The 24,445-nt window shown below is 42.5% G+C and overlaps 1 protein-coding gene and 1 pseudogene across 1 annotated transcript; both read left to right on the top strand.

Moving 5' to 3' along the window:
- The first annotated feature begins 1,248 nt into the window (after positions 1–1,248).
- On the top strand, positions 1,249–4,336 carry LOC128115397 (melanoma antigen preferentially expressed in tumors-like). Its single transcript, XM_052746020.1, has 3 exons — positions 1,249–1,548; positions 2,496–3,080; positions 3,812–4,336. The coding sequence occupies exons 1-3, from the start codon at positions 1,259–1,261 to the stop codon at positions 4,323–4,325; spliced, it is 1,389 nt and encodes a 462-aa protein (XP_052601980.1). The 5' UTR covers positions 1,249–1,258; the 3' UTR covers positions 4,326–4,336.
- A 6,963-nt stretch (positions 4,337–11,299) lies between these two features.
- On the top strand, positions 11,300–24,445 carry LOC128117097 (osteoclast-stimulating factor 1-like; annotated as a pseudogene).

Below are 24,445 nucleotides of genomic sequence, written 5' to 3'. Positions count from 1 at the left end.
GAACGCATTGGTGTGGGGGACCACTTCCTAAATATAACACCAGTAGCAAAGGCACTGAGAACAGCAATTAATAAATGGGACCTCCATGGAGACTGGGCCACTCAGCTCAGTGGTAGAGCGCTTGCCTAGCAAGCGCAAGGCCCTGGGTTCGGTCCTCAGCTCTGGAAAAAAAAAAAAAAAAAGACAAAAAAAAAAAATAAATGGGACCTCCTGAAATTGAGAAGCTTCTTTGTCCTAAGGCAAAGGACACAGTAAATAAGACAAAAGGACAGCCTACAGAATGGGAAAAGATCTTCACCAACTCCACACCTGACACAGAGGGCTGATCTCCAAAATATATAAAGAACCCAAAATATATAAAGAAATCAAAATAACGAGTCCATTCATTTTTAAGATATATTAATTACACATCTTAATGGAATTCACTCTGTATTTCCTTACCTTCCTCTAGTCTACACTAACCATGTCATATAGTTCTTTTTCCAACTCAACACCTGATGTGGCACCTTTACTAGATGCTTAGAATGTCTGTTCTGTTTTCAGTAGACTGTTACTACGTAAGGGAGAGAACATAAGGATTTAATTGGACAGCTCTGGGAGAGTTGCTTCATTACACTGGTTCTCCTTTTATCTTTAGGATACATTTTTGTATTTTAGGATTATGATGGGACTGGTGTTTCTGGCCATAGGCTCAGGTCATTTTGAAGCCCCTGACCATCTTCTTCATGCATATCTCTTGCAATTTTGGTGTGTCTTCATATGCCACAAAAGTGATCCAAGTATGACAAGTCATGGGCTGGAATGTCATTCTTTTTTTCTTTAATCATAGTTAATTGGATGTCTTAGTATTTTATATTTCCAAGCGAATGATGATGGCATCACTTTTGAATAGATTTACCCTTTCTTTTGTGATGGCTTCTATACTATTGAGATGAAATATCAGAAGTCAGGTAGCTAAGCGACCAAAATTGTCTTCTGCTAACCTAGTGCTCATTTCTATTGGTATTTGATCACTTACAAATATTTATTTATACGCATATGTAAAGGAGTTGGTTATATGTCTGTTCATACACGAATAGACCTTAATACACTCACAAACCAATTTCTTTTGCCTACAAATAGAGGCAGGTATCCAGAAATGACTGTTTTATTTATTCTACAAATAGTTATCTATATTGCTAACAATGGTTGCAAAGAAGATTCTGTGGCCATCTGTCAAGTTTTCTAATGTTTCTCACCCTCCTGCAGGTTCATTAAGATGGACAACAAGGAACTGCCCACACTGTTGAAACTTGCTATACAGCATCTACTGAATAATGAGCCTGCAGCAATTCACGCTCTCGAGGAGATCCCAAGGGAACTTTTTGTTCCATTGTTCTCTGCTGCCTTCAAGGGTGGGCATAAGAATATAGTGAAAGCAATGGTGAAGGTTTGGCCCTTTATGTGTCTCCACATTGGATCATTAAGGACACGGGAGTCCCAGCGGGATCTCCTGAAAGCTATGGTCGAGAGTCTTCAGTTCCTACCTGTCCAGAACTCGGCTTCTAGGTAAGACCCTGTATTATAATAGAGATGTGGTAAGACACAGGAGGTTATGCCACAGCCTGCTACTCTTCCAAAGGTAGTATGCAAAAAGTGAAACAGTGAAAAAGACTATGGGACTGATGGTCCAGTGCTTGAGGTCACTTTGAGAACAAGTGTTTTACAAGGTTGGGTATGGAATGTAAGCGATTGAGGGCACTGTTGATGAATTCGCATTATGGTGTTATTATTACATAAAAGAAGGACATGAGTGTTAAGACTGCTGAGGATTGGTGGAGAATAAAAGAGAAAATAGTGTGTACTGTTTACTGATAATTTTGTTCTGTTGTCCACTGCTGCTTCCTCAGTGGATGGGCATGAGAAGACACTGAGAGCAATGGTAAGAGCTTGGCCCTTTTTTGTCTCCACGCCAGAAAATTAAGCATACAAGAAACATGGTGAACTGAAAGACATGCTTGATGGTCTTCAGGTGTTACTGCCAAGAACTCAGCTTTTCAGTAAGAATGCGTATAATGGGTATATGGCAAGATAGCAAAACATTATCCTGTAGCCTGTTGCAAGAGAGGACTGGATAATCTTTCACAGTTAGTTAATGGTGAACGCTGAAGATCAATGTGAGGTGGTTGGTACATCAGTTGAAGTTATCTTAAAAACTCTAATTGTCTTACAGAGGGTTTTAATTTTGTAATAGATGTGAGTGAGGCTACTGTTGATAGAGATACGTAATGGAGATGTTTTGTAGAAGACAGGAATAGCAAGACTTGTGAGCATTAGTTGATCATAGAAAATAGTAAAGGATACAGCATTTGAATAAGAAAGTCTTGCTGGTAGCTGGTATGTGGAATAATAAAAAGAAAAAAAGATGATTTTGTCAGTATGTGTTATCAGTGATCCTGCTCAGTTATATTAATGCTTGCTACCTCTTAGTGTTCTGTGTTCTCTTTTCCCTGCAGGAGCCCTAAACTGAGGATCCTAGATTTAAGGCAGGATGTTGGCTGCAAGATCATCTGCCCGGAGAGTAGTACTAAGTCACCTGCCTGTTATCACTCGTGTGCTTACTCTGAGCACTCTATCTTGAAAATCGAAGAACAGTATAGTATGGCAAGTTCAGAACCCAAGGCTCAGTCCTCCAAGCAGGCTATGGAATTATTAGTGAACCTTTCCCTTGGTAGAACCTTAAGGGAAACTGAATTTCTGGTTCTGCTTCTGAATAAAGTAGAGCAGAGCTCAGGCTCTTTGCACCTGTGCTGCCGAGATTTGCAAATAGACAAATTGTGTGACTGTAGAAATACCCTACATCATCTGGATCTGAAATGTATTGATCACCTGGCAGTTGACCAGGCTTCTCTGAGTGAGGTCACCACCCTTCTGGCTCAGGTGGTGCACCTGGACAGACTTTGTCTGTGTAAAATCACTTGTAGGTCTTTGAATGGGGAAGCCTTTCGAAATTTTATCTCTGAACTTGGGCGTATGGACCATCTCAATGAGCTCAACTTGTCCTCTTTCTGCCTCACAGATCATCTTGAAAATGTCCTGAGGTAAGGGCATGGGATGGATACCGTGTTTCCAATAATAGCCTGGTTTTAAGATGAGAGAAATAATTCTTCGATATTCTTAAGCTTCCTATAGCCCTTTCTCTTTCCACCTCAGCATGGACTATGCTGGGAGTTTAAAAACAGATAGGGAAGGGTATCTTTCTGTAGTTGAAGAGAAAATGGGGTTGCAAAAACCTTAGTCAGCTGAGCATGTGCGGGCAGTGTGCTCATTCCAGAAGTATAAAGGTGGAAAGAACAATGCAGTCCTCCTCTGGCCATCGAGAGAGGAAGAGGAGGAATTGAGAGAAAGACTTCAGGTTGGGCACAGGTGCACATAGCCATCTACCCATAGACAGTAATGTCAGAGCATTAGGAAAATCTCCAAGGTTCAGACCGTGACTGTAGAGGCTGTCACTTGTGGACTGGCCACAGGGAGCTTCCAGTTGGTTGCTCCTCTGCCCTTGATTATATTGTAATTACTAAGTAGATAGTATTTTCCACTAACTTTTTCACACAACTCTATAATATTGTACACACTGTCAAGGTTAAAATAGTATATGTCAGGGTGGTAAAGTATTTTTAATAGACCCACAAGTCTATTAAGTACGTGAAAGCTCACATCATTTGCTGCTGATACAATCCATGTACAAAGTAGTTTGTTTTAAATTCATAGATATAGTTCCCCTCTTCTAGTCCTCATTTTTCAGAAATACTTTTCTGTTTCCTCCCTGCAGAGTCCTACCAGCTAGTTTGGAATTCTTACATCTACCATTCTGTAGACTTTCTTACAACGACTTCAAGTTTCTGTCTGAGTGCCCTCAAGCCAACCACTTAAAGCTCCTGAATATCAGCAACAACCCAATGAACTGGGAAGATAGTGAGCCCCTTTATAACCTCCTGCGGAATAACTCTAGCACCTTGCAACAGTTGGCAATCAATCATTGCCTTTTAACAGACTCTACAATCTCTGTTCTCATCTCCGCATTAAATTACTGTTCTCAACTCCGAATCCTCAACTTTTCCTCCAATCCACTTACTATGACTATGCTAATGAGGATTCTTGAGCACTTAACATCCTTGGTCCAGCTTAAATATGTATTTTATCCTATCCCCGTGCATTGCTATGGGAGATGGCACTTTCAGGACAGTTTAGATCGACAGAAGCTTGCTGATGTGCAGGCACAATTGAAAAGAATGCTACAAGAGGCAAAAAGGAACGACATGCATTGGATCACTTTCTCTGATTAAATTTACAGTCCAACACATTTTCACCTTGATATGTTCCCTTTAAATATTAAATGTTTTTTTCTTGATCCCACTGACTGACTAATAAGTTTATTATGTTGTAGCAAAATACAGTTAAAAATATAGGTATGTAACTGATTTCTATAGAGAATAACTTAGAAGAAGATGGAGGACTCTGAGAGTGTCTGTGTGTCTCTTGACTATTGTTCTTGATAGTACTTCATCCTTCCTACTAAAGTTTTAGGTAGAAGAGTTGGAAAGACTACATCATAAATTACCACAGCCTTGTCCTCACTGAGATTTACTTCTGAGCACTTGACACCAGACATGACACTCTAACCTTTCCTGGGTATGTTTTTGGAGGGCAGGTGGTTATTGAAACCGATGCTTATATCCCCTGAGTTGTATTAAGATTCTCTATTAGCTGGGCGGTGGTGGCGCACGCCTTTAATCCCAGCACTTGGGAGGCAGAGGCAGGCGGATCGTTGTGAGTTCGAGGCCAGCCTGGGCTACCAAGTGAGTTCCAGGAAAGGCGCAAAGCTACACAGAGAAACCCTGTCTCAAAAAAACAAAAAAAACAAACAAACAAAAAAAAAAGATTCTCTATTAAGATGTTTTCAGTTGCTTATAGGAAACCATCTGGATTTAACAGTGAGAAAAAGAATCTGTGCTCATTACCCATTGAAAGGCTCAGTTTTTCTTTATTTCATACTCATTTACCAAGGATCGGTTTGCGATATTATTGTAGGCAGCAAGAATGAACAGACAAACAAGACAGGGTCCCTGTCTCAAGCCACTCAGAGTCTTAATGTTTCTGTGGTTTATCTATTCCTCCACTGTTCATTAGTGCATAGAAGAAAGTTGTTTTACACTCTTGGGCCCCGATTTATCTTCCTTGTTCTTGTTACATGGTCTATTTAATGTAAAGTGGACTCTATGATGTTGACTCTTCTCAACAGAATTCATGAATTCAATGTTACCATCTTGGAGGCTTTCTCAAACATCTGCTTGATGTCTGCCTTCTGTCGTTGTGCAAAATGCCTGACATAATAGACTAGTTCAGAAGAGAACTTTGTTTCCCTGCTTTAGACATTTCACCATGATTGTTTAGTTGCACTGGTTTGGAACTTCAGCAAGGCAGAACATGGTAAAGAGCTTGTGGTCGAGGGAGATTCTTTCAATTCATGAGGCCAGGAAGCAGAGAGAGCAGGAGCCTGAGTCCCTGTACAGCCTTCAGGAGTGGGACTACACTGATATGCATCCTTGAGCTAGCCTGCTCTAAAGTTTCTACCCACCTGCCCTGGAGTCATTCTTGAGCTAACCTATTCAAAATTTCCACCCACCTGCCGTGGAGCCATCAACTTGATTCCACCTTCTATCATATTAGCTTGGGAGACATTTAGGATCCATGGCACAACACAGCTGTTCTTCCTTTAGATACTTTCCTCCACACCTGGTTGTTGTGTCTTACTGCACCATCTCCAACTCCATCCTGGTATACATGGTTCTGGTTGAGTTTCCTGCTGCTGCTTTCCCACTATAGTTGCTTCATTTGTTGTGCTTTATTTTAACCAAATCTGTATACTGAGTCCTAAATATTTGGTCATTCCAAAATGTGATGTACCATAAATAGAAATGCCGTACTGCATATCCAAAAGACAGTAAGAAACAAAGGGCATAAAGTCAGTAATTAATAATTGTAATGTTGATATATTGAAATGGTAACTAACATACTGAATTTCTTTGAAATTAGCACTTAGTTGCAATCACATGTTGAAATGGTAACATTACTTTTATTCAATAACTTAGTAACTAAAGTATTGTAAATAACTATTTGTGCTTAGTGTCACTGCAATAAAATGGACTGCATTTTAAAGATGTAGTAAGAAAGAAAACGTGAACATAATGTTTCTGTTTTTAAAAGTTAACATACTAGATTTCAGAGCTACTCAGTAAAGATGGTTAAGATTAATTGGATTTCAGGTCATTGGGATGGTACAGTAAGTACAATCATTGGGTTTGACCACGTGAATGTCATGGTGGAAAGAGAGAATGAATTTCCAAGGATTGGCCTCTGTCATTCACATGCATTCCATGGAATTGATGCCTCGGTACTCACACATATCACACACATCACACAAACACACAGGCACACGCGCGCACACACACATACACAAATACACAATGCACACAGATAATACAAGTAATAGTAATAAATTAAAATTAAACTGAATTTGTTTCACGATACCTGTTGAAATAACAAACAAAGATGCCAATAAAAAGTTAACTTAGCAAGTAGTTAAAACCATTTATATTAATTCTGGTTTTTGTGATAAGAAATGACATTTGATTGTCAGGAAGAAAAGAATTATAAAAATATAATTCACGTATATAGTTTCCCTTTTAACATAATATTTCATACTTTGAAAAAATGAAGATTTAGTGACTTATTTATATCTTTCATGTTACTTATACAGACTGTAAAAACTATTAAAATGTCAGTGTAATAAGCAGTTGGTCTATATTGTTTTCTTGTTAGCATTACATTATTTTTAGCATTTTATATTAAAATAAAATGTTATTAAAACTTAAGTTCACGTCTTTCTTCTAACTTTATCTTTTGATTTTTTTCCCTCATCCTAATGTTGCATTTAGTATATTCTCTGCATATGAAAAGTTTTGTCACACAGCATTCACCCATGTTTGAAGTAGTGGCAGAGGTTGGGGTATTAGTGACAGACATCTTCAAGTCAAAAGTTAGGACTAGAAAGGGACAAATGTTACAAGCTTCTGTTAATCTTGAGTCCAACCGGACAGATGCAGTTAAATTTGAAGGTCTGCGATGATTATTCATATTGAAGGTTTTCTTCTATTTTTAAGGTGCTACTCTTTAGGTACAAGGCTGTCTTCAGAGCCCTTCTTCCATCTTCTTAAAAGGAAGTAGATGTTAAAAGTGGAATTTTTCTACCAGATCATCTTGTATCAATTGGTTTTTGTAGATGATTTAGGAAATTAAAATCCTGATAAAATTATGTGCTCTTAGGATTATTTAAAAACATAACTGATGGATTTGAAAGAGTAAGAAGGGATGTTTGTGAGGGTTTGGAGGGAGGAAAGGGTAGGGGGGAATGTTGTAATTATAATTGTGTAGGGTATCTACCAGAAAGGGATGCTCAGACACAGATTTAAGCCAAAAGAAAGTCTTTATTAGCTGGCCTGTGACTACACTGGGTGTTTGGGATCCCAGTATAGCCCTGAGCCTTTCTCAGGGTGAACATTTAAGCAGAAAAAAACAAATCTATCAAAACTATAGAAGCCAAAAGGCAAGGCTAGTACTTTAGAGATGTTTCCAGAATTATGGATTTTGATGGAGTAGGCCTTTGTTTTAGTTTTGTCACATGGTGCTGTCTGTGTGCCTAGTTTCACAGCCTGAATGGTACTTCCATCATGGAGTAAGTTGTGCTGAGGTCTGCCTAGTTTCACAGCCTGAATGGTACTTCCATCATGGAGTAAGTTGTGCTGAGGTCTGCCTAGTTTCACAGCCTGAATGGTACTTCCATCATGGAGTAAGTTGTGCTGAGGTCTGCAGGCCTACTAAGGTCTGGGGCCCTGTTACGTTCTCCACTGGTCTTAGTGAATGAGTCAAATTGTGGACTGATCCTGCTATAAAGAGGGTAGTAGGCCGGGCGGTGGTGGCGCAGGCCTTTAATCCCAGCACTTGGGAGGCAGAGCCAGGCAGATCTCTGTGAGTTCGAGGCCAGCCTGGGCTACCAAGTGAGTCCCAGGAAAAAGGCGCAAAGCTACACAGAGAAACCCTGTCTCGAAAAACCAAAAAAAAAAAAACCAAAAAAAAAAAAAAGAGGGTAGTTAGTCCTAAGGACCATTAATTTTACCGAACTCTACAAAATTGTCCATCTAGGTTAAGATGCAGGGCCTGCCATTAATCCAATCAGAATGATAATTAAAGGCCCATCCAGTGCTGATAGCAGAGTAGTTAGCCAGGGGGGCTAAGAAGACAGACACTGGTATGAATTATCTGATTTATGTCTTTGTCTCTTTTTCTTTTTTTTTTTTTTTTTGTTGTTGTTGTTTTGATTTGTTTTGTTTTAACCATGGCAAGACTTTTATAAAAATTACTCTTGATCAATTATCATAGAAACAACAGGTTTTCCCCCAAGCCGTACATAGTCCCCCTTGTCTCATGAGAAGTAAGTGCTCTCTAATTTTGTAGGACCATTTCAGTAAGGGAATCTGTTGTTTTAACTCAGAAATGGAAACTTTTAATATCTCTAGGTCCTGATCAACCTGTCTACTTAGTTTGGAAAGGAACAGCAGAAGAAAATTTAGTTAAACCATTGGTACATGCCCATCCAGTAGTCTCGGGGGCTTGGGAATATCATCGTTATCCAGACGAATTAACCTTCAAGGCAGAATAGCAGGCATCAAGATAGGGGAAATGCCTAGGTTAAGTCCTCTAACTTAATTTGGGCTGCCCCCAGTCACAGTGAGTTCTGTCAGTCAGTGGGCTGACAGTCTGGTTAGTTCCTATCCCTATGTAGTACAGGGGCCAGGTGTCTTAAGCATAACTAGTAATCATGGCCTATTTCTGGCTGAGAATGATTAACTCTATCCCTAGGGTCCCTTCCTGTGGCACAGAGTCTGATTACTCAGGTTTTTCCCACTTTCCAAAGGCCAGGATCTTTTTGAAGGACTTTTTCAGGAAGCCTCAGTTTCACAAACCCAATTTTTGTAATAGAAGCTCACTTGTGTCTGGCAACTAGAGGGCCAAGCTGGAGGGCATGCATAGAATTGTAATACAAGACATTGAAAATGGGTATTATTATGTAAAGATCAAGATGGACATGGGTTTCTGGTCTGTAGTCACACTAGCAATCACCTTCCCTATATCTCTCTTTCTTAGTTCCCAGGTCCAGGCCTGAGGGCTGTGGGGGTTGGACCATAACCTTATATTCATCCCAAACACAAGTCTCAGGAGGAGGTAGAGGGCCAGGGAGTGCAAGGGCCCAGACTCAACGAAACCTTAATATCAATGGGTCCATAGTCTGCAGACAGTCCATTTGGCAACACTGTGTGTGCCTTCCACTTTTTTGTCCTGGGTGTGGTGGATCCATGGTGTAATGCTGGCTACCTTCTCAGCTGTAGGAGTTTAGAGAATCACCATGTAGGGTGATTTCCAAGTTGGTTCCAGAGCCCCTTTGGTTACTTGCTTGACCCAGACAGTATGATGGGACTTGAACAGAGGGAAACAGGTGGTGGATTCAGAGTTTGGCTGGGTCTCTCGGATAGTCCAATGAATAGCCTTTATGGGAGGAATGGAGGGTGGGTAGTGACTTGAGAAAGGAATGGTTAGAGAGGTTTCCAACTGCTGGTCTTTGAGCCTGGGAAGCAGTGGGGGAGGTCTTCCAAACATAATCCCACAGCGGGGTAAATCCCTCCCTCTATGGTGTTCAGCATGCTGAAGCCAAGCAAGGAAGGAGGCCTATCCATTCTGTTGTAGACTCTAATGAGAGTTTTGTTAGTTTCTTTTAATGTCCTGTTTATTGTTTTTAGCTGGCCAGAACTCTGATGTCTATGTGCACAATGAAGTGTTCAATCTATCCCCAAAGCTTTAGCTATTGAGAGTTTTTGGCTATAAAACCCAGGCCATTGTGAGACCCCATTGCAATGGGGACCAGTTCCTGGAGGAGCTTTTAAGCTACTATTTGAGCAGTGTCAAACCTTGTGGCAAATGCTTCTTCCCACCTGGAAAAGATATCTATAAAAACTAGCAAGTACATTTATCCTCCCCAACAGGTCAAATCTTGGTGAATTCAGTTTTCCCAGAATTCTTGGGGGTGTTGGTCTCTCATTTGGACCCCTTCCTGGGTAAGAGCTCTCTGCTTTGGATTTACTTGAGCACAAACCTGTCATCTGGCTGTGACATCCCACACTGTGTTGTCCAGTCTAGGTATAACATACCTTGATATGAGAAACTCAGAAAATTTTGTGGACCCCAGATGAGTGGCCTGGTGAAGGTCAGCTCCCAGAGTCCTGCCAGGTGTTTCTTGGAGAGTGATTGTACTGGCTGGTTTTGTGTGTCAAGATGACACAAGCTAGAGTCATCAGAGAGGAAGGAGCCTCAGTTGAGGAAATGCCCCCATGAAATCCAGCTGTAAGGCATTTTCTCAGGTAGTGATCAATGGGAGAGAGCCTAGCCTGGTGGTGGTGGTGCCATTCCTGGGCTGGTGGTCCTCAGTTCTATAAGAAAGCAGGCTGAGCAAGCCATGTGAAGTAAGGTAGTAAGTAGCTCCCCTCCATGGCCTCGGCATCAGCTCCTGTCTCCAAGTTCCTGCCCTATTTGAGTTCCTGTTCTGACTTCCTCCAATGATGGACTATAATCTGGAAGTGTAAGCCAAATAAACCCTTTCCTCCCCAACTTGCTTTTTGGCCATGGTGTTTTGTCACAGCAATAGAAACCCTAACTAGGACAATGATCTTTGCTTCTGGTGTCCTTCATCATTCTGTGGGTTTGAGCTGTCCATTTCTTCTTTACCATGGTGTCTCAGGCAGCAGCAAGTCAGGGTGTATCTCCAGAATGTCAATAGGCCCCACTGATCTTAAGGTCATTTTCAGGCAGCCACCTCAGCAGCCCAGAATTGGAGAATAGCAATTTGTAGGGGAAGCCAAATAGCCTCTAGGAGGGCCAAGTTTTTTTCATTTTTAAAATGTCCTTTCTCCCAGTGGTGAGACTCCCTCTTTCTCTATCAGTCATACCATGGACACGCACAGTAGCAAAAGCACAGCGACTGTCTGTGTGTATGTTGGTGAACTTTCCTTTTCCCCATCTCAGAGCCTGGGTTAGATCGATCAGTTCTGCTCTCTGACCTGAGGAACCTGGCTGGGGCCCAAATTGTTCCAGTTAAAGTAACTAGTGCAGCTTCCAGCTACCTGGTTTCATCTTTCATCTTGTGATGGCCATGGATGAGCACCTGCATGTCATCATCAGGCAAGAGGGTAGCAGGATTGATGGCGGTGGGTTTTTCAAACTGGACTGGAGGGTGAGCCAGGAGTACAGCCTGATACTGGGTCACATAGGCATTAGACAGCCAGTGTTCTGGTGGTCCTTGTTGGAGGACCTCCACAGTGTGGGGTACTGTGGGTATAAGATTTTGATTAAGAGTTAATTTGTTTGGTTTTTTTTTCATTAGACTTGCAGTAGCCACCATAGGTCTTAGACAGGTGGACCATCCGGTGGCTACAGGGTACAATTGTTTAGACAAGTATGTTACAGGGCGTTTTCGTGGTCCCTATATTTGGATTAAACTTTTGCAATGTCTTTTGTTTCATGAACAAAAAAAATGAAAATATTTTTGAGATATCTGGAAGTGCTAGGCCTGGAGCCGAAGTCAGAGCTGTTTTAAAGACTCAAAGCCTTTTGTTTAGTCTCAGTCCAGATTAGGAGTTCAGTGGCCAGCTTATGCTGGTGTATAGAGGCCTTGCTATTTCTGCAGACTCTGGTATCCAAAGGCAGCAATACCTACCCTCAACTAGGAACTCTCAAACTTGACTCTTAGTTGTTGGAATTGAGATCTGAAGGCCTTTTGCCTCCTCTCAGCTGATAGCCAAGATAGGTAGACTCTGATGGACAAAACTGGGCTTTCTCAGCCAACGTTCTGTAGCCCACGGTCTGCAACTCTTGCAGCGGTCCCTCTGTGGCCCTTCTAGAATTTGTTTTAGTTTTAGGGGTTAGGAGAAGGTCATGTATATATCATAAGGGTATGGTCCTGGGGAACCTCTTACAGAAGGGCAGGAGATCATCATTTAGTGTCTTTAAATCCTTGGGGCAACCTGGTCCAGTTACATTGCATGCTGTAACCTCCCTGTGAGTCTATGCATTTAAAAGCATCGATGGATTGACTCACCTCCACCACGGGAGGCTGAAGAATGCATCTTTCTGGTCCGAGACAGTGTACACATTTCTTTGGAGGAATCAGACTCATGAGAATCAGAAGTCCCAGGAGGAGAGGTATATTTCAGGGTGACTGTCAGGACACCAGGATGCCTGACTCTGTAGGCAGTATGAACTGCAAGTTCCCTTTTTGTTTCTAGGATCATTGGGCATTGCGTAATCCGGATGGGAGTAGCTGAACTGGTTAGTTGAACATAGGAATTTGGTGTTGGGCCAGTCCTGGGGGGTTGGTTTCTTCCCATACCCCCTGGAATCTTTGTTGTCAGTCTGAGAGGTAGTCCACCTGTATCTTTTGATTAGGGACAGGACTTTCAGCTATGAGATATTCTTCTGACTGAGAGCAAGTCACCAAAATTTTGCTGAGTCTTAATTGCATCTCATCATCAGAAGGTGACAACAGCTTTCAGTTTAAGCAAAAGTTCTTGTCCCAATCAATTCTCTGTTGTTAAATACCTTTTGACCCACCTTCCACAGCTGGGACCTACTTGTATCTTTAAAATTTCCTATTATATAACTTCTCCCTAATATCTGGAGCCGTCTGGGTGACAAAGGAAATCTTTTTAGCAGCTGTCTTTAATCCTTCTAAGAAGGACCTAGTAAAGATTGTTTAAAGTCCTTTTGGTCAGTGTTGGACAGAAGGGAAATTCATTCTCTCCAGACTGCATTGTCTGTCAGCCATTCACCTGCCCAGCCCAGCAGCAGGTTTTCTACTTCTTTTCAGAGAATGGTGGGTTTTGAGTTTTCTAATTATATGGATCACTGGCTGAAAAGCAGACATAAATCATGAAAGGAAGGCATGGAACGTTCTCCTTTTGCTTTCTTCAGGTCTGCTTAGAGCAGGCAGGGGAGCAGAGGCAATGTGTACCACAGGGAACTATTTCCCTGCATTCACTCTGCTTAGATGGCAGGGGTCCCTGAATAAGAGGCTCAGCCAATCCCCTACTCCACAGGGACCAACCCCTCACAGGATAATCCAGCACCACGAGTTGGAGCCAAGCAGTGAAATAAGCATCACTCCAGGACTGGGACAGGTGGAGTTTTGTTGTTGTTGTTGTTTCTCTGGGTCCTCAACAAGAGGGGGCAGATCTTAAGCCAGCGGGGTGGGGGTGGGGAGTTCCATGCCAGAGAAAGCTACTGGTCAATACAGGAAAACAAAACTGACAGGAAAACATAGAAACACAGAGAGAGAGAGAGAGAGAGAGAGAGAGAGAGAGAGAGAGAGAGAGAGAGAGAGAGAGAGAGAAGAGAAGAGAAGAGAAGAGAAGAGAAGAGAAGAGAGAGACAATCAGGGGACAACCACACATTCATACACCTGAACAGACGGGGAATCCAGTGACTCCCCACACAGATACACAGATTCTGGACACTGGATCAGCGGCCACGTTGACCTCTTTTATGTGTCTAAACAGTAGGCACCTTAGCCAGACTTACCTCCCGAGGTGACAGACCAGGTGACTTTTCGATTTGTTTCCTTTGGGGTGGAGGTGTCTGATACCTCAGAAGCATTAGGTAGTGGCTGACCAAAGGCAGTCTTTGGAGACCTAGAACTCAGATGGCACACCTCCTGGTAGTTCCTTGACCACTGCTCTGGAGACCCTGCCTGGTGTCTTGAGGTCTGGTCTCTGGAGATATCAGTGGAACCTCCAAAAATGTCATGGGGTATTCACAGGAGAAGACTGAATGGACATGGTTTTAAGGCAATAGAAAGTTTTTATTGGCTGGTAGGCTTCCATTGTTCTGGATCTCAGCCCTTTCTCAGGGTGAGCTTTTTTATTTTAACTTGGAGTACTTCAGTTAACAAGATCAGTTAGCCAGAAGCAGAATCACAGAAGCCAAAAAGGCAAGGTTAGTACCTTTACAGACTTCCCTAGAACAACGGACTTGGATGGATTAGGTCTTTGTTTTTATTTTGTGCTGAGTTTTATGGCCTGGATGGTATTTCCATCATGGAGTCAGCTGTGCTAAGGTCTGGGGATCTGTTACAATTTTTAGGGAGTTTTCAGGCTTTCGGCCTCAGATCACAACTGTGTGATTGGTTCCCTTATTCTGAGGCTTCCAGCTCTTAGCCTGAACACCCACTGGGTTCTGTGGCTCTCTCCAACATTCAGATAAACATTGTTTGGCCTTCTAGATTTTAGATAATCACATAAGTTAGTCCACTTTTATTACTATATTAAGTTACTGGAGTCTGTATATTTACCAAAAATGTCCTGTGTTTATTTCAGTTTTGGAAAGCTGAGAATCCAAGATTGGGTGGTTCCACTGGCCTCAGGTAAGGGCCAGATGGCATGATGATAGGAGAACATGAGGAATGGAAAGATGACATCACCAGACAAGAAACCAAAAAGTAATTCAGCGGTTAGACTCAGGCTTTGAGAACAATTCATTCTCATGAGAATTGACACAGTTGGATGTAGCTAGAGTTTTCCTGCCTGGCCCACAGTCAGGACAAATCTTTCTCACCCGCCAGTCCCACAGCCGCTCAGACCCAACCAAGTAAACACAGAGACTTATATTGCTTACAAACTGTATGGCCGTGGCAGGCTTCTTGCTGACTGTTCTTATATCTTAAATTAATCCATTTCTATAAATCTATACCTTGCCACGTGGCTTGTGGCTTACCGGCATCTTCACATGCTGCTTGTCATGGCAGCGGCTAGCAGTGTCTGACTCAGCCTTCCACTTCCCAGAATTCTCCTCTCTCCTTGTCCCGCCTATACTTCCTGCCTGGCCACTGGCCAATCAGTGTTTTATTTATTCAGAACAATATCGACAGCAGTTGGAATACAGCTATATAATACTTCCTGAGGGAAGCCTCACCAGAGTCCTAAGGACCTCCCACTAGACTCTTCAAAGTCTCACTGCTTCTCAAATCACTATACTAGTGACCAACCATCCTATACACAAAACTTTAGGAGATGAAACCCCCAGCAAACCATAGCATAAAGTATATTTACTTATTTTTTTATTTATTTTTCAATTGTTTTCAGATTATGACAACTTTTCTCCATTCCCTTTCCTCCCTCCAAATTCTCCTAAAGACCTCTTCCCACTCTCCTTCAATGTCATGGCTGCTTTCTTCACCAATTATTTTTCTATGCATTTATGTATATAAATATTTATTACTAAACATAACCTGTTCAGTCCACATAATGTTATTTGTCTGCGTATTTTCAGAGATGACCATTTGGCACTAGACAACCAATTGCTGTGTTCTTCCCTGGAGAAGGCCATTTCTCCCACTTTCAGCTTTCCTCAGTTGCTTATAGTTCTTTGTGTATGTTATCTTCTATTGAATAAAGGGGGAATACGGGAACATATATTTAAGTTTTTAGAAATAAACAGTATAATATACTCTAAAGGCTAATAAAAATGTGTACCTCTAAGAGGAAGGAGGTAACACACTGTTATAGTTACTTTTCTATTGCTGTGATAAGACATGATGATAAGACCATGGTAATTTATGGAATAAAACGTTTACTTGGAGTTCATAGTTCCAGAGGTTAGAGTCCATGACCACAATGGCAGGATCATGACAGCAGGCAGGCAGGCATGGCACTGGAGCAGTAGCTGAGAGCTCACATCATAATCCAGAGTCCCTAGGCAGAGAGAGAGAGAGAGAGAGAGAGAGAGAGAGAGAGAGAGAGAGAGAGAGAGAGAGAGAGAGCGCTAACTGGGAATGTCATGGGCTGTTTGAAACCTCAAAGTTTGTCTCCAGTGACATACATCCTCCAACAAGGCTACACCTCCTAATCCTTCTCAAACAGTTCCACCAATCTGGGACTAAGTATACAAATATAAGAGCCTGTGGGAACCATTCTAATTCAAACCACCACAAGGCTATTAGTGATCAGAAATGAAAGTCAGACTTTCTTAAGTGTACTTTCTATAGTTCAGATGATGAAGCCATATAAATGTTTTGCATAATTATAACAAAAGTCAAGCCAAAATTATCCATAACTATTTAAAGCAAAATGAATGTGCTAGTAGTTGTTGGGAGACTAACACAACCAATTTTTCCGTGTAATTTTAAAGCACAGGAGTTTGACTAAACTGATGAGATATATCTTCAAAGACAAAGCAAATCATACATCTCAAATTGCATTTAACAATAATTATTAGTAATAATACTGAAATTGTCATTTAAGAACTACTAAATTGTGCTTAAGATGAAATAAATAGGTTAATATAGTTGGCAACTAAGATTTTCTGCACAGGAAGAGAAACTATGGGCCTGCCCGGTGCCATTAGGACCCGGAGAATGAAGGACACTCACATGCCTGCCCGAGGTCGCTTGCCCTAGGTGGGGAAGAGAAACCATGGGCCAGCTGGGCACCTTGCAGTGCAGGGCAGTCAGGCACCATTATGGTGAGCAAATATATGGTGGGGTATGGGAGAGAGAGAGGCAGAATGGTTCATGTCCTGTGGAGAGAGGCAGCTGAAGACGGGAAGGTGGTGAGGAACGGGCTGATGTGGGAGGCCTGCTTGCCATCCGTGGTCAGGGTGACCTCTGGGCCTGGGCTGTTGCCAAGGGCCATGTCTAGGTCCCTGGCTCTGCTGCAGCCAAGGTCTGTGTTGATGTCTGTGTCTCTTGCTATCACTGAAGACCTTGAGGATGCCTGGGGTCTGCGATGCCACATGTGCCACATTGATATCCGAGGGCCATGCTACTGAAGGGGCCAACCCGATCTGAGTGTCCTGCACTGCCATGCAGGGCCATAGCGACATCAGGATCCAGGTAGGTAGGGTGGGCATATCTGGGTCTGTGGCCCTACTGCAGCCAGGGTCTGTGTTGGTGTCTGTGGCTCCTGATACCGTTGAAGGCCATGCGACTGTCTGGGGTCTGGGCTGTCACCTGGGGCCATGTTGGAGGCCAGGGACCACGCTACTGATGGGCCCACTCTGATATGAGAGGCCTGCGCTGCCACTGGGAGCCGTGGTGACAACTGGGCCCAAGCTGCTGCTGCTGGCCATGTCTGGGTCCATAGTCCTGATGCTTCTAGGGTCTGTACTGATGTCCGTTGGCCGTGTTACCACAGGGGCCCATGTGATCCATGTGTTGAACCATGTGTGGAAGTATGAGGGCTGTGATGAGTTGATCCTGCCCCTCACTGGCACAGGGAGAACTGCCTCCCCCCACCAAAGAACTGACCCCCCCCCATCCTCGCCTCTCATAGGAGAGCTGCCCTGCCTTGGGAAAGCTGGCCTCACCCCTCACCACAGGCTTGGGAAAGCTGAAGGTGTTGGCCCCAGCGCCCAGACTGACCAACTCAGCTACCACCCAGGCCCACCTCCAGGGCCTTGGGTTGGCCCACCCTAACATCTATCCCATCTATAACCTGCTGGAGTGCATGAAGGGACTGGTCCTATGGAACCATAGCTGCAGGATCTCCATGACTCTGGGCAACAGCAGGATATCTGGGAGGAGTTTTGGTGAGGGTCCCGTATTGACCGTATGCCAGAGGCCAGAGGCCTTGAACATGACCAACAACACAATGAATATTTGCAAGTAAAGCTCTTTGGGCAAAAGGGTATACTGTGATACACAGCAGCTCCCAATACCACTAAGACAAATGAAGAGGAGATGGAGAGGAGAGAAAGATCGAGAAGCAAAGTGTTTTATTTCTTTTTTTTTTTTGCTTGTTTGTTTTGTTTTTTGGGTTTTTTGTATGTTTTAATTAATATTCTTGTTTGTATTATTTATTTATTTTATTACTTCTTTTTAAATTTTCCTTTGGGGGGATGCTACAAGGGGGAAAGGTGGATACAGAGGGACTGGGAAATGAGTGGGATTGGGGTGCATGATGTGAAATTCCCAAAGAATCAATAAACATTATGCTTAAAATAAAAAAAATTCTGCATAAAAGAAGAGATAAAAATATGATATTAAAAGAGTTGGATAAAAATGTATAATTTTAAAACCAAGAATTTCATTTTTTTTTGGTTTTTCCAGACAGGGTTTCTCTATGTAGCCCTGGCTGTCCTGGAACTAGCTCTGTAGACCAGGCTGGCCTCCAACTCAGAGATCCACCTGCCTCTGCCTCCCAAGTGCTGGGATTAAAGATGTGTGCTACCACTTCTGGCGGATTGTAGTTTATAATCTGAGCACTTTCAGGATAAAACCAGGAGTCTCTTGAGGCTAGTCTGTGCTACATAGTAAGACCTTGCTATAAAAATTAAATTCTGTAAGTTTACTTTGAACTAGAAATATCATTATGAACTGGCTCATACCACCACCACCCCACTTCTCTTTCTGTATCTATTTGGTTTTTGAGACAGTCTTGTTATGTAGACCAGGCTGGCTTTGAACCCACTTTGATCCTCCTGCCTCAGCCTCAGGAATGCTAGGACTACAGATGTGCACTGCCACACCTGCCTCTTTATTTTCTCTTTCTTTTAAATTTTTATTTATGATTGTGTGTGTTTGTGTGTGTGCATGCATGATATGTGTGTGTGGAGAGATCAAGGACAACTTTGTGGAACTGGTTCTCTTTCCGCCTTTACATGGGATCTGGGAATTGAACTCAGGTCACCAGACTTGCCCAGCAGTGCTTTTCCTCAGAGCCATCTCTGTTTCACCTACTCAGCCATCTTGGGGGCCTTTAGTTTTTCTTTCTAAACTTATGCTTGAATAGACTTATCTCTTCTTTAACTGGATTTCCTTGTCTCTGCACTATAACCACAAGTCTACAAACTTTCCACTGTTACCATTTTTGTTTTTACATCTAGTATTAAAATGTCTGGAATTTATTATTCTACACTGTGTAAGAAAGGAATGCATTTTGTTTCTTCCAAACAACTTGTTTCTTCCAATTGGTGTGAGTATTGGTTTTGAATTAACTAATGCTTTTAGTATAAATCAACTTTTCACATAGTCTAAAATCTCATCCTAGATTTGCTATTTTGTTCCATTGGTCTGTTTATCTAATTTGGTATTAATATTAATTTGATCACAATGGCTTAATTTGCTATTCTCAACACTTAGCCAGGAAAATCTTCCTTCACTGCTCTCATTTTTCAGAATTTTCTTGTTTACTCAATTCTGAAAGAAGGGAGAAAAGGAGGAAAAAACCTGATGTGATATTACCTGGAACTGAATTAAATTTATGCCTTAATTTTTGGAGAATCAGCATTTCATCATGGTATGTCTTCTCATTTCAGAACGATACATGTAGTGGTGTGTGGTTGCTCATGCCTGTAATTCTAGCACTCAGGAAGTTGAGGCAGAGGATAATAAGATAATGGCCAACTTGGGCTACATAGGTAACTCCAAGTCAACCCCCAAACCTTGGCTACACAGTGAAACACTGTTTCAAAAGAGCCAAAACCCAAAGTAATAATGCTCATTTCCTTTTATGAAGTTAGAGATTGTTTGACATTTACAAAACATTTATAATGAAATTTTATGGTTTTCTATATAAAGGCCTTGCCCTTTCTGACTCCATTCATTACAAAGTGTTTTTATTTCTGTTTTTGAGATAGGCTTTCATATAGAGCAGGATTGTCTTGAATTCTCTGTATAACCAAGGATGTCCTTGAATTTTTAATCTCCTGCCTCCACCTCTGGAGTGCTGGGATTACAAGCATTGTCACAATACCAGGTTACAAAGCACTTTATTTTATTATTTTAAATTTTATATGTGTGTGTGTGTGTGTGTGTGTGAGAGAGAGAGAGAGAGAGAGAGAGAGAGAGAGAGAGAGAGAGAGAGAGAGAGAGAGAGAGAGAGAGAGGGCCTGTGTGTGGCCTATGTGCATACAAGGGCAGGTACATTCAGAGCCTAGAGGCATTGGGCCTCCTGGAGTTACAGGTGGTTGTGAGCCACCTGGTGGTGAGTGCTAGGAACTGAATTTGGGTCCTCTAGAAGAAGAATACTTGCTCTTAATCTCTGATCTCTCTCCAGTGCCCTACAAAGCATTTTCTTTTTTTTTTTGCTACTTCTGTAAGTGTAGTATTTTTGAGTTTGCAAATGTGAGTAGTTCTCATCCAGAAGATTGTTGATGTCCATCTTGAATCCAAGTTATTTATTTTTATTTATTTTATTTTTTTTATTTTTTGGAGCTGAGGACCGAACCCAGGGCCTTGCACTTGCTAGGCAAGCGCTCTACCACGGAGCTAAATCCCCAACCCCTCCAAATTATTTTTATTAACTACATGTTTTTGCAATTAAAGTGTCTTGGGCTTTCTATGTGTACAGACATACACTATCAAAATGAAACAGGGAGACTGAGATGACTTAGTAGTTAAGAACACTTGTTTTTGTAGAGGACCTGGGTTTGGTGTCCAGTACCCACAAGGTGGCTTACAACCTCCAACTCCAGAGGATCTGGCGTCCTCGTTTGGCCTCCATGGGCACCAAGTGTGCAGTGCACTTAAGCATGTGCAAGAAAAACACTCATGCACATAAACTCAAAATAAATAAATCTTAACACAGAAAGTGATCAAATGGTCCAGAATTCATATTTTAAAAAGAAATAGGCTGGAGCATGATGGTTCCAGTGACCTAAGCTGGCTGGGCAAGGATCCGAAGCAGCTGTGGCCAATTGCAAGCTTGGCTCCCAGTTTCCCAGAGCATGTGGGGTCCCGCAGCTGAGGCTTGCCACTCTGCACAACGCTATATCCAAGCCGCCTCCTACACCGGTCAAACCAGGGCAAGTTAAAGTCTTCAGAGTTCTGTATACTTTTGAACCTAGAACTCCAGATGAATTGTACTTTGAGGAGGGAGTTACCGACTAGGGAAGGAGGTATTATCTACATCACTAACATGAATGACACCAGATGGTGGAAAGGAACCTGCAAAGGCAAGACAGGACTGATCCTGAGCAACTATGTGGCTCAGCAGGGTGGATTCATTGACAATACATTTTATGAAACTTCAAAAAGAGATAACTTGAACTGGTTAAGAGTGCTTTGGACAATCACGTGGGTGTGGACGGCTTGGCTTTGTCCAAGCCACTGGAAACACCATCCTGTTCTGGGCCTGACATGGGGGCCATAGAGATATAGTGGAGGTGCTGTTTACTCACCAAAATGTTGGGCTGAACCAGCCAAACAAACAAGCAGGGAGTCACAGCTCTGCATGCAGCTGCATGGAAGGGTTATGCAGACATTGTCCACTTGCTGTTGGCAAAAGGTTCCTGGACAGACTTAAGAAACACTAATAAGAAGCTGGCCTCCAACATGGCCACCAGTACCGCCTATGAATCACTTATGAAAAAGAATCAGGGAGCAGATGGAGTTCAAACAATACCAAGCGCTATCTTCACCTACCACGATAACATTTTTATTAATTACTTGGAAATTTCACACAATGCACTTGGTTCCCATTCCTCCAAGGTTCACCCTCCACCAAGAAAGCAATTCCACCAAGGCCACTTTGAATTGCCTATATACTCATTGGAGCATGGTCAAACTCCCAGTGGTCAGCACCTTAAAGAAAACTGAGTGCCCCCATCCAGAAGCCATTTAATTGTGAAGAGCTGTGACGAGGACTCAGACTGATTCCTTCCAGTGCTGCTTCGATCACTAAACTTGTTTTGCTTTTGTCATTCCCAAACCTTGGTTGTGTTGCCAGAAGATTCTTGATAACTTCTTTTGAAAGTTTGTATGACCATGGCACCATTGCACCGTGATCTGTGATGAGTCTGCATGTACATGAGCTAGTCTCACCTGTGGCTTGCCAATAAGTGACCAGATTCTTTCAAGTTCACCAGAGTAGAACAACAACAACAAAAGATTATTTGTTTGTCAAGCTAAAGGAAATTTAAGAATTTTTTTTTCTTAAAAAAAATCGGAACTGTGGACTGGTGGCTGTGGAGCCCCCATGGGAGTGGATTAGGCCCTCTGGATATGGAAGACAGTTGTTTGGCTTGAACTGTTTGGGGGGCACACAGGCAGGGGGATCAGGATCCATCCCTGGCGCATGGACAGGCTTTAGGGAGTCCGGTGCCTGTGGTGTGACACCGTGCACAGTCTTGGTGCAGTGGGAAGGAGCTTGGACCTGCCTGGGCTCAGTGTGCTGGGCTCTGCTGACTCCCCATGGGAGACCTCGATTTGGGGGATGTGAGGATGCGGGGTGGCTTGGTAAAGAGGGCTAGGGGTAGGAGGAGGGAGGAGTGGGGGTCTGTGGATAGCATGAGGAGTGAGTAGAAAATTTCGTAATAAAGAAAAATGAAAAAAAAATCAGGATTTTAAGGAAAGTTCTTTAACTCAAGGATTGTGATGTTCTGAGTGGGTTTTTCAAGGGGGGAAATACTTAGTATAACAACAGATCATAATTCTCAACAGAAAATTGTCAGCAAGTCTGACAAAAATGAAAACAAAACAGTAATGAAAAGGAACATTTAAAGAGAGAGGAAAAGAATAGGCTTCTCACAGGGTCCAGCTGGGACGGAGGCAGTGGCATCTTTGCTGTGGGGATTGGCCACAGTTGGCGGAGATGGCAGGTTCCGTGCTGCCCTGGAGATTGGTCAGTTCAGCAGAATGGAGTCACCTGAAGCTGTCTTGTAATGAGATGGTGTCCCTGTCCTTGTGGTCCTCGGCTGGGAGGCACAGGCGAGCTCCTAGTTACCCCAACCCCATGGCCTTCTCTTACCTTGCACACACACACACACACACACACACACACACACACACACACACACACACACACACGATGTAGACTGAGAAGTCCTGCTGCAGAACCTGGTAGAGTGGAGGAGCTCTTCATCCACAGCCCGAACAGCAGAGAGTTCCGGGGACGCACAGCCAAGAGGAGGGTCTGATCTTGCTCTTATAGAGAGGGTTTTTTTTTTTTTTTTTTTTTTTTTTTTGGTTTTTTCGAGACAGGGTTTCTCTGTGTAGCTTTGCGCCTTTCCTGGAACTCACTTGGTAGCCCAGGCTGGCCTCGAACTCACAGAGATCCGCCAGCCTCTGCCTCCCGAGTGCTTAGAGAGGGTTTTTAAAAATAGGTTCTTGGTTGCACTCTTCTCATTCTCAGTGTGGGCCCATGCTACAAACTCCGAATGATGAAATTCCAGAATATCGAGAACAGATTCCTAGTCCAAAACTTAGGATTTTTCTAAAATCACTGACCACCTTGTAATATACATATAGTGTTTCTGAGGCACTTTTATCTGCAGGGTTCTTTGCAAACATTCAGGAATTCCTAAAGCCACATCCCTTAGAAGAACAGAAGCATCTCACAGAAGTCCGCCCTGAAGAAGCACTTTTTGTAAAAAGGGTCCAGTTTATATTGTGTGTCAACTTCCTGTTTTTTTTTTCCAAGAATATAGTGATGTGCATGATACTCTTTGGGGCTTCTCTAAAGAACAATCTTGTAAAGATGAACAAGATAGTAGGGTTAAAACTGGGATGAGATCCACACATAGTATGTATGTACAGTAGAGGTGAAGTAATGACAACCCTTAGTTGCTTTCCAGGTCATCTTTGGACTGAGTTACCAAGAAAGAAGTAATAGTTGCATGCAAATTGATGGATCTCGACACCTGAAAAACAAGGGTGAGGATGAGTTGTGTTCAAAGTCACACTACATGCTTAGGAGAAGGGCAACACAGTAAACGTTGTGCTCTCTGTCTCCATTTTGTATCAGCTGAACCTGCCAGTCTAGGATTTGGAGGCCACCCTGGGAGAGTTGGTGTGGACACAAAATGTGCTTCTAGAACATAACGTTCAGTGTCCTCTGAAGTAATTCTCTGCTGCCTCTGCTGCTCTTTGAAACAGTGTACCATCACCAGATAGGGACCAGTGAGCTCCCAATTCCAAACAAAACACGTGTGTGTGTGTGTGTGTGTGTGTGTGTGTGTGTGTGTGTGTATACACGTGCAGTGCATGTGTATTGTCTTCTTATGTAGCATAACTGCCAAACATCTAAAGCTTAATGTGCTGTGTAAACATTTTATGCATTTAACACTGGTAACTCTCATATTTTGATACCAACAAAGTTTTAGAGATAAAATAGTTCCTTGCCAACACCAAGCAACTTTATAGCTTCAAGAAATGTGTGTGGAGAAATTCTGTATGTGAGGAGGAAAAAGAAAATAAGAGTGCATCTGAAGGGAAAAAATAGATCATTAAATCTCTTTTCCCATTCTTTATGCAGATTTTATTATCTGCTTTTTCAAGAACGACAATGCCCAACAGAATGTTCTGTTGTAA

This window comes from Peromyscus californicus, unplaced genomic scaffold (genome assembly GCF_007827085.1).
Source record: "Peromyscus californicus insignis strain IS unplaced genomic scaffold, ASM782708v3 Scaffold_10__1_contigs__length_136768540, whole genome shotgun sequence".
In the NCBI taxonomy this organism is placed as follows: domain Eukaryota; kingdom Metazoa; phylum Chordata; class Mammalia; order Rodentia; family Cricetidae; genus Peromyscus; species Peromyscus californicus.
The sequence above is the reverse complement of the archived record's forward strand: the minus strand, read 5'-3'. Positions and strand labels throughout refer to the sequence as shown.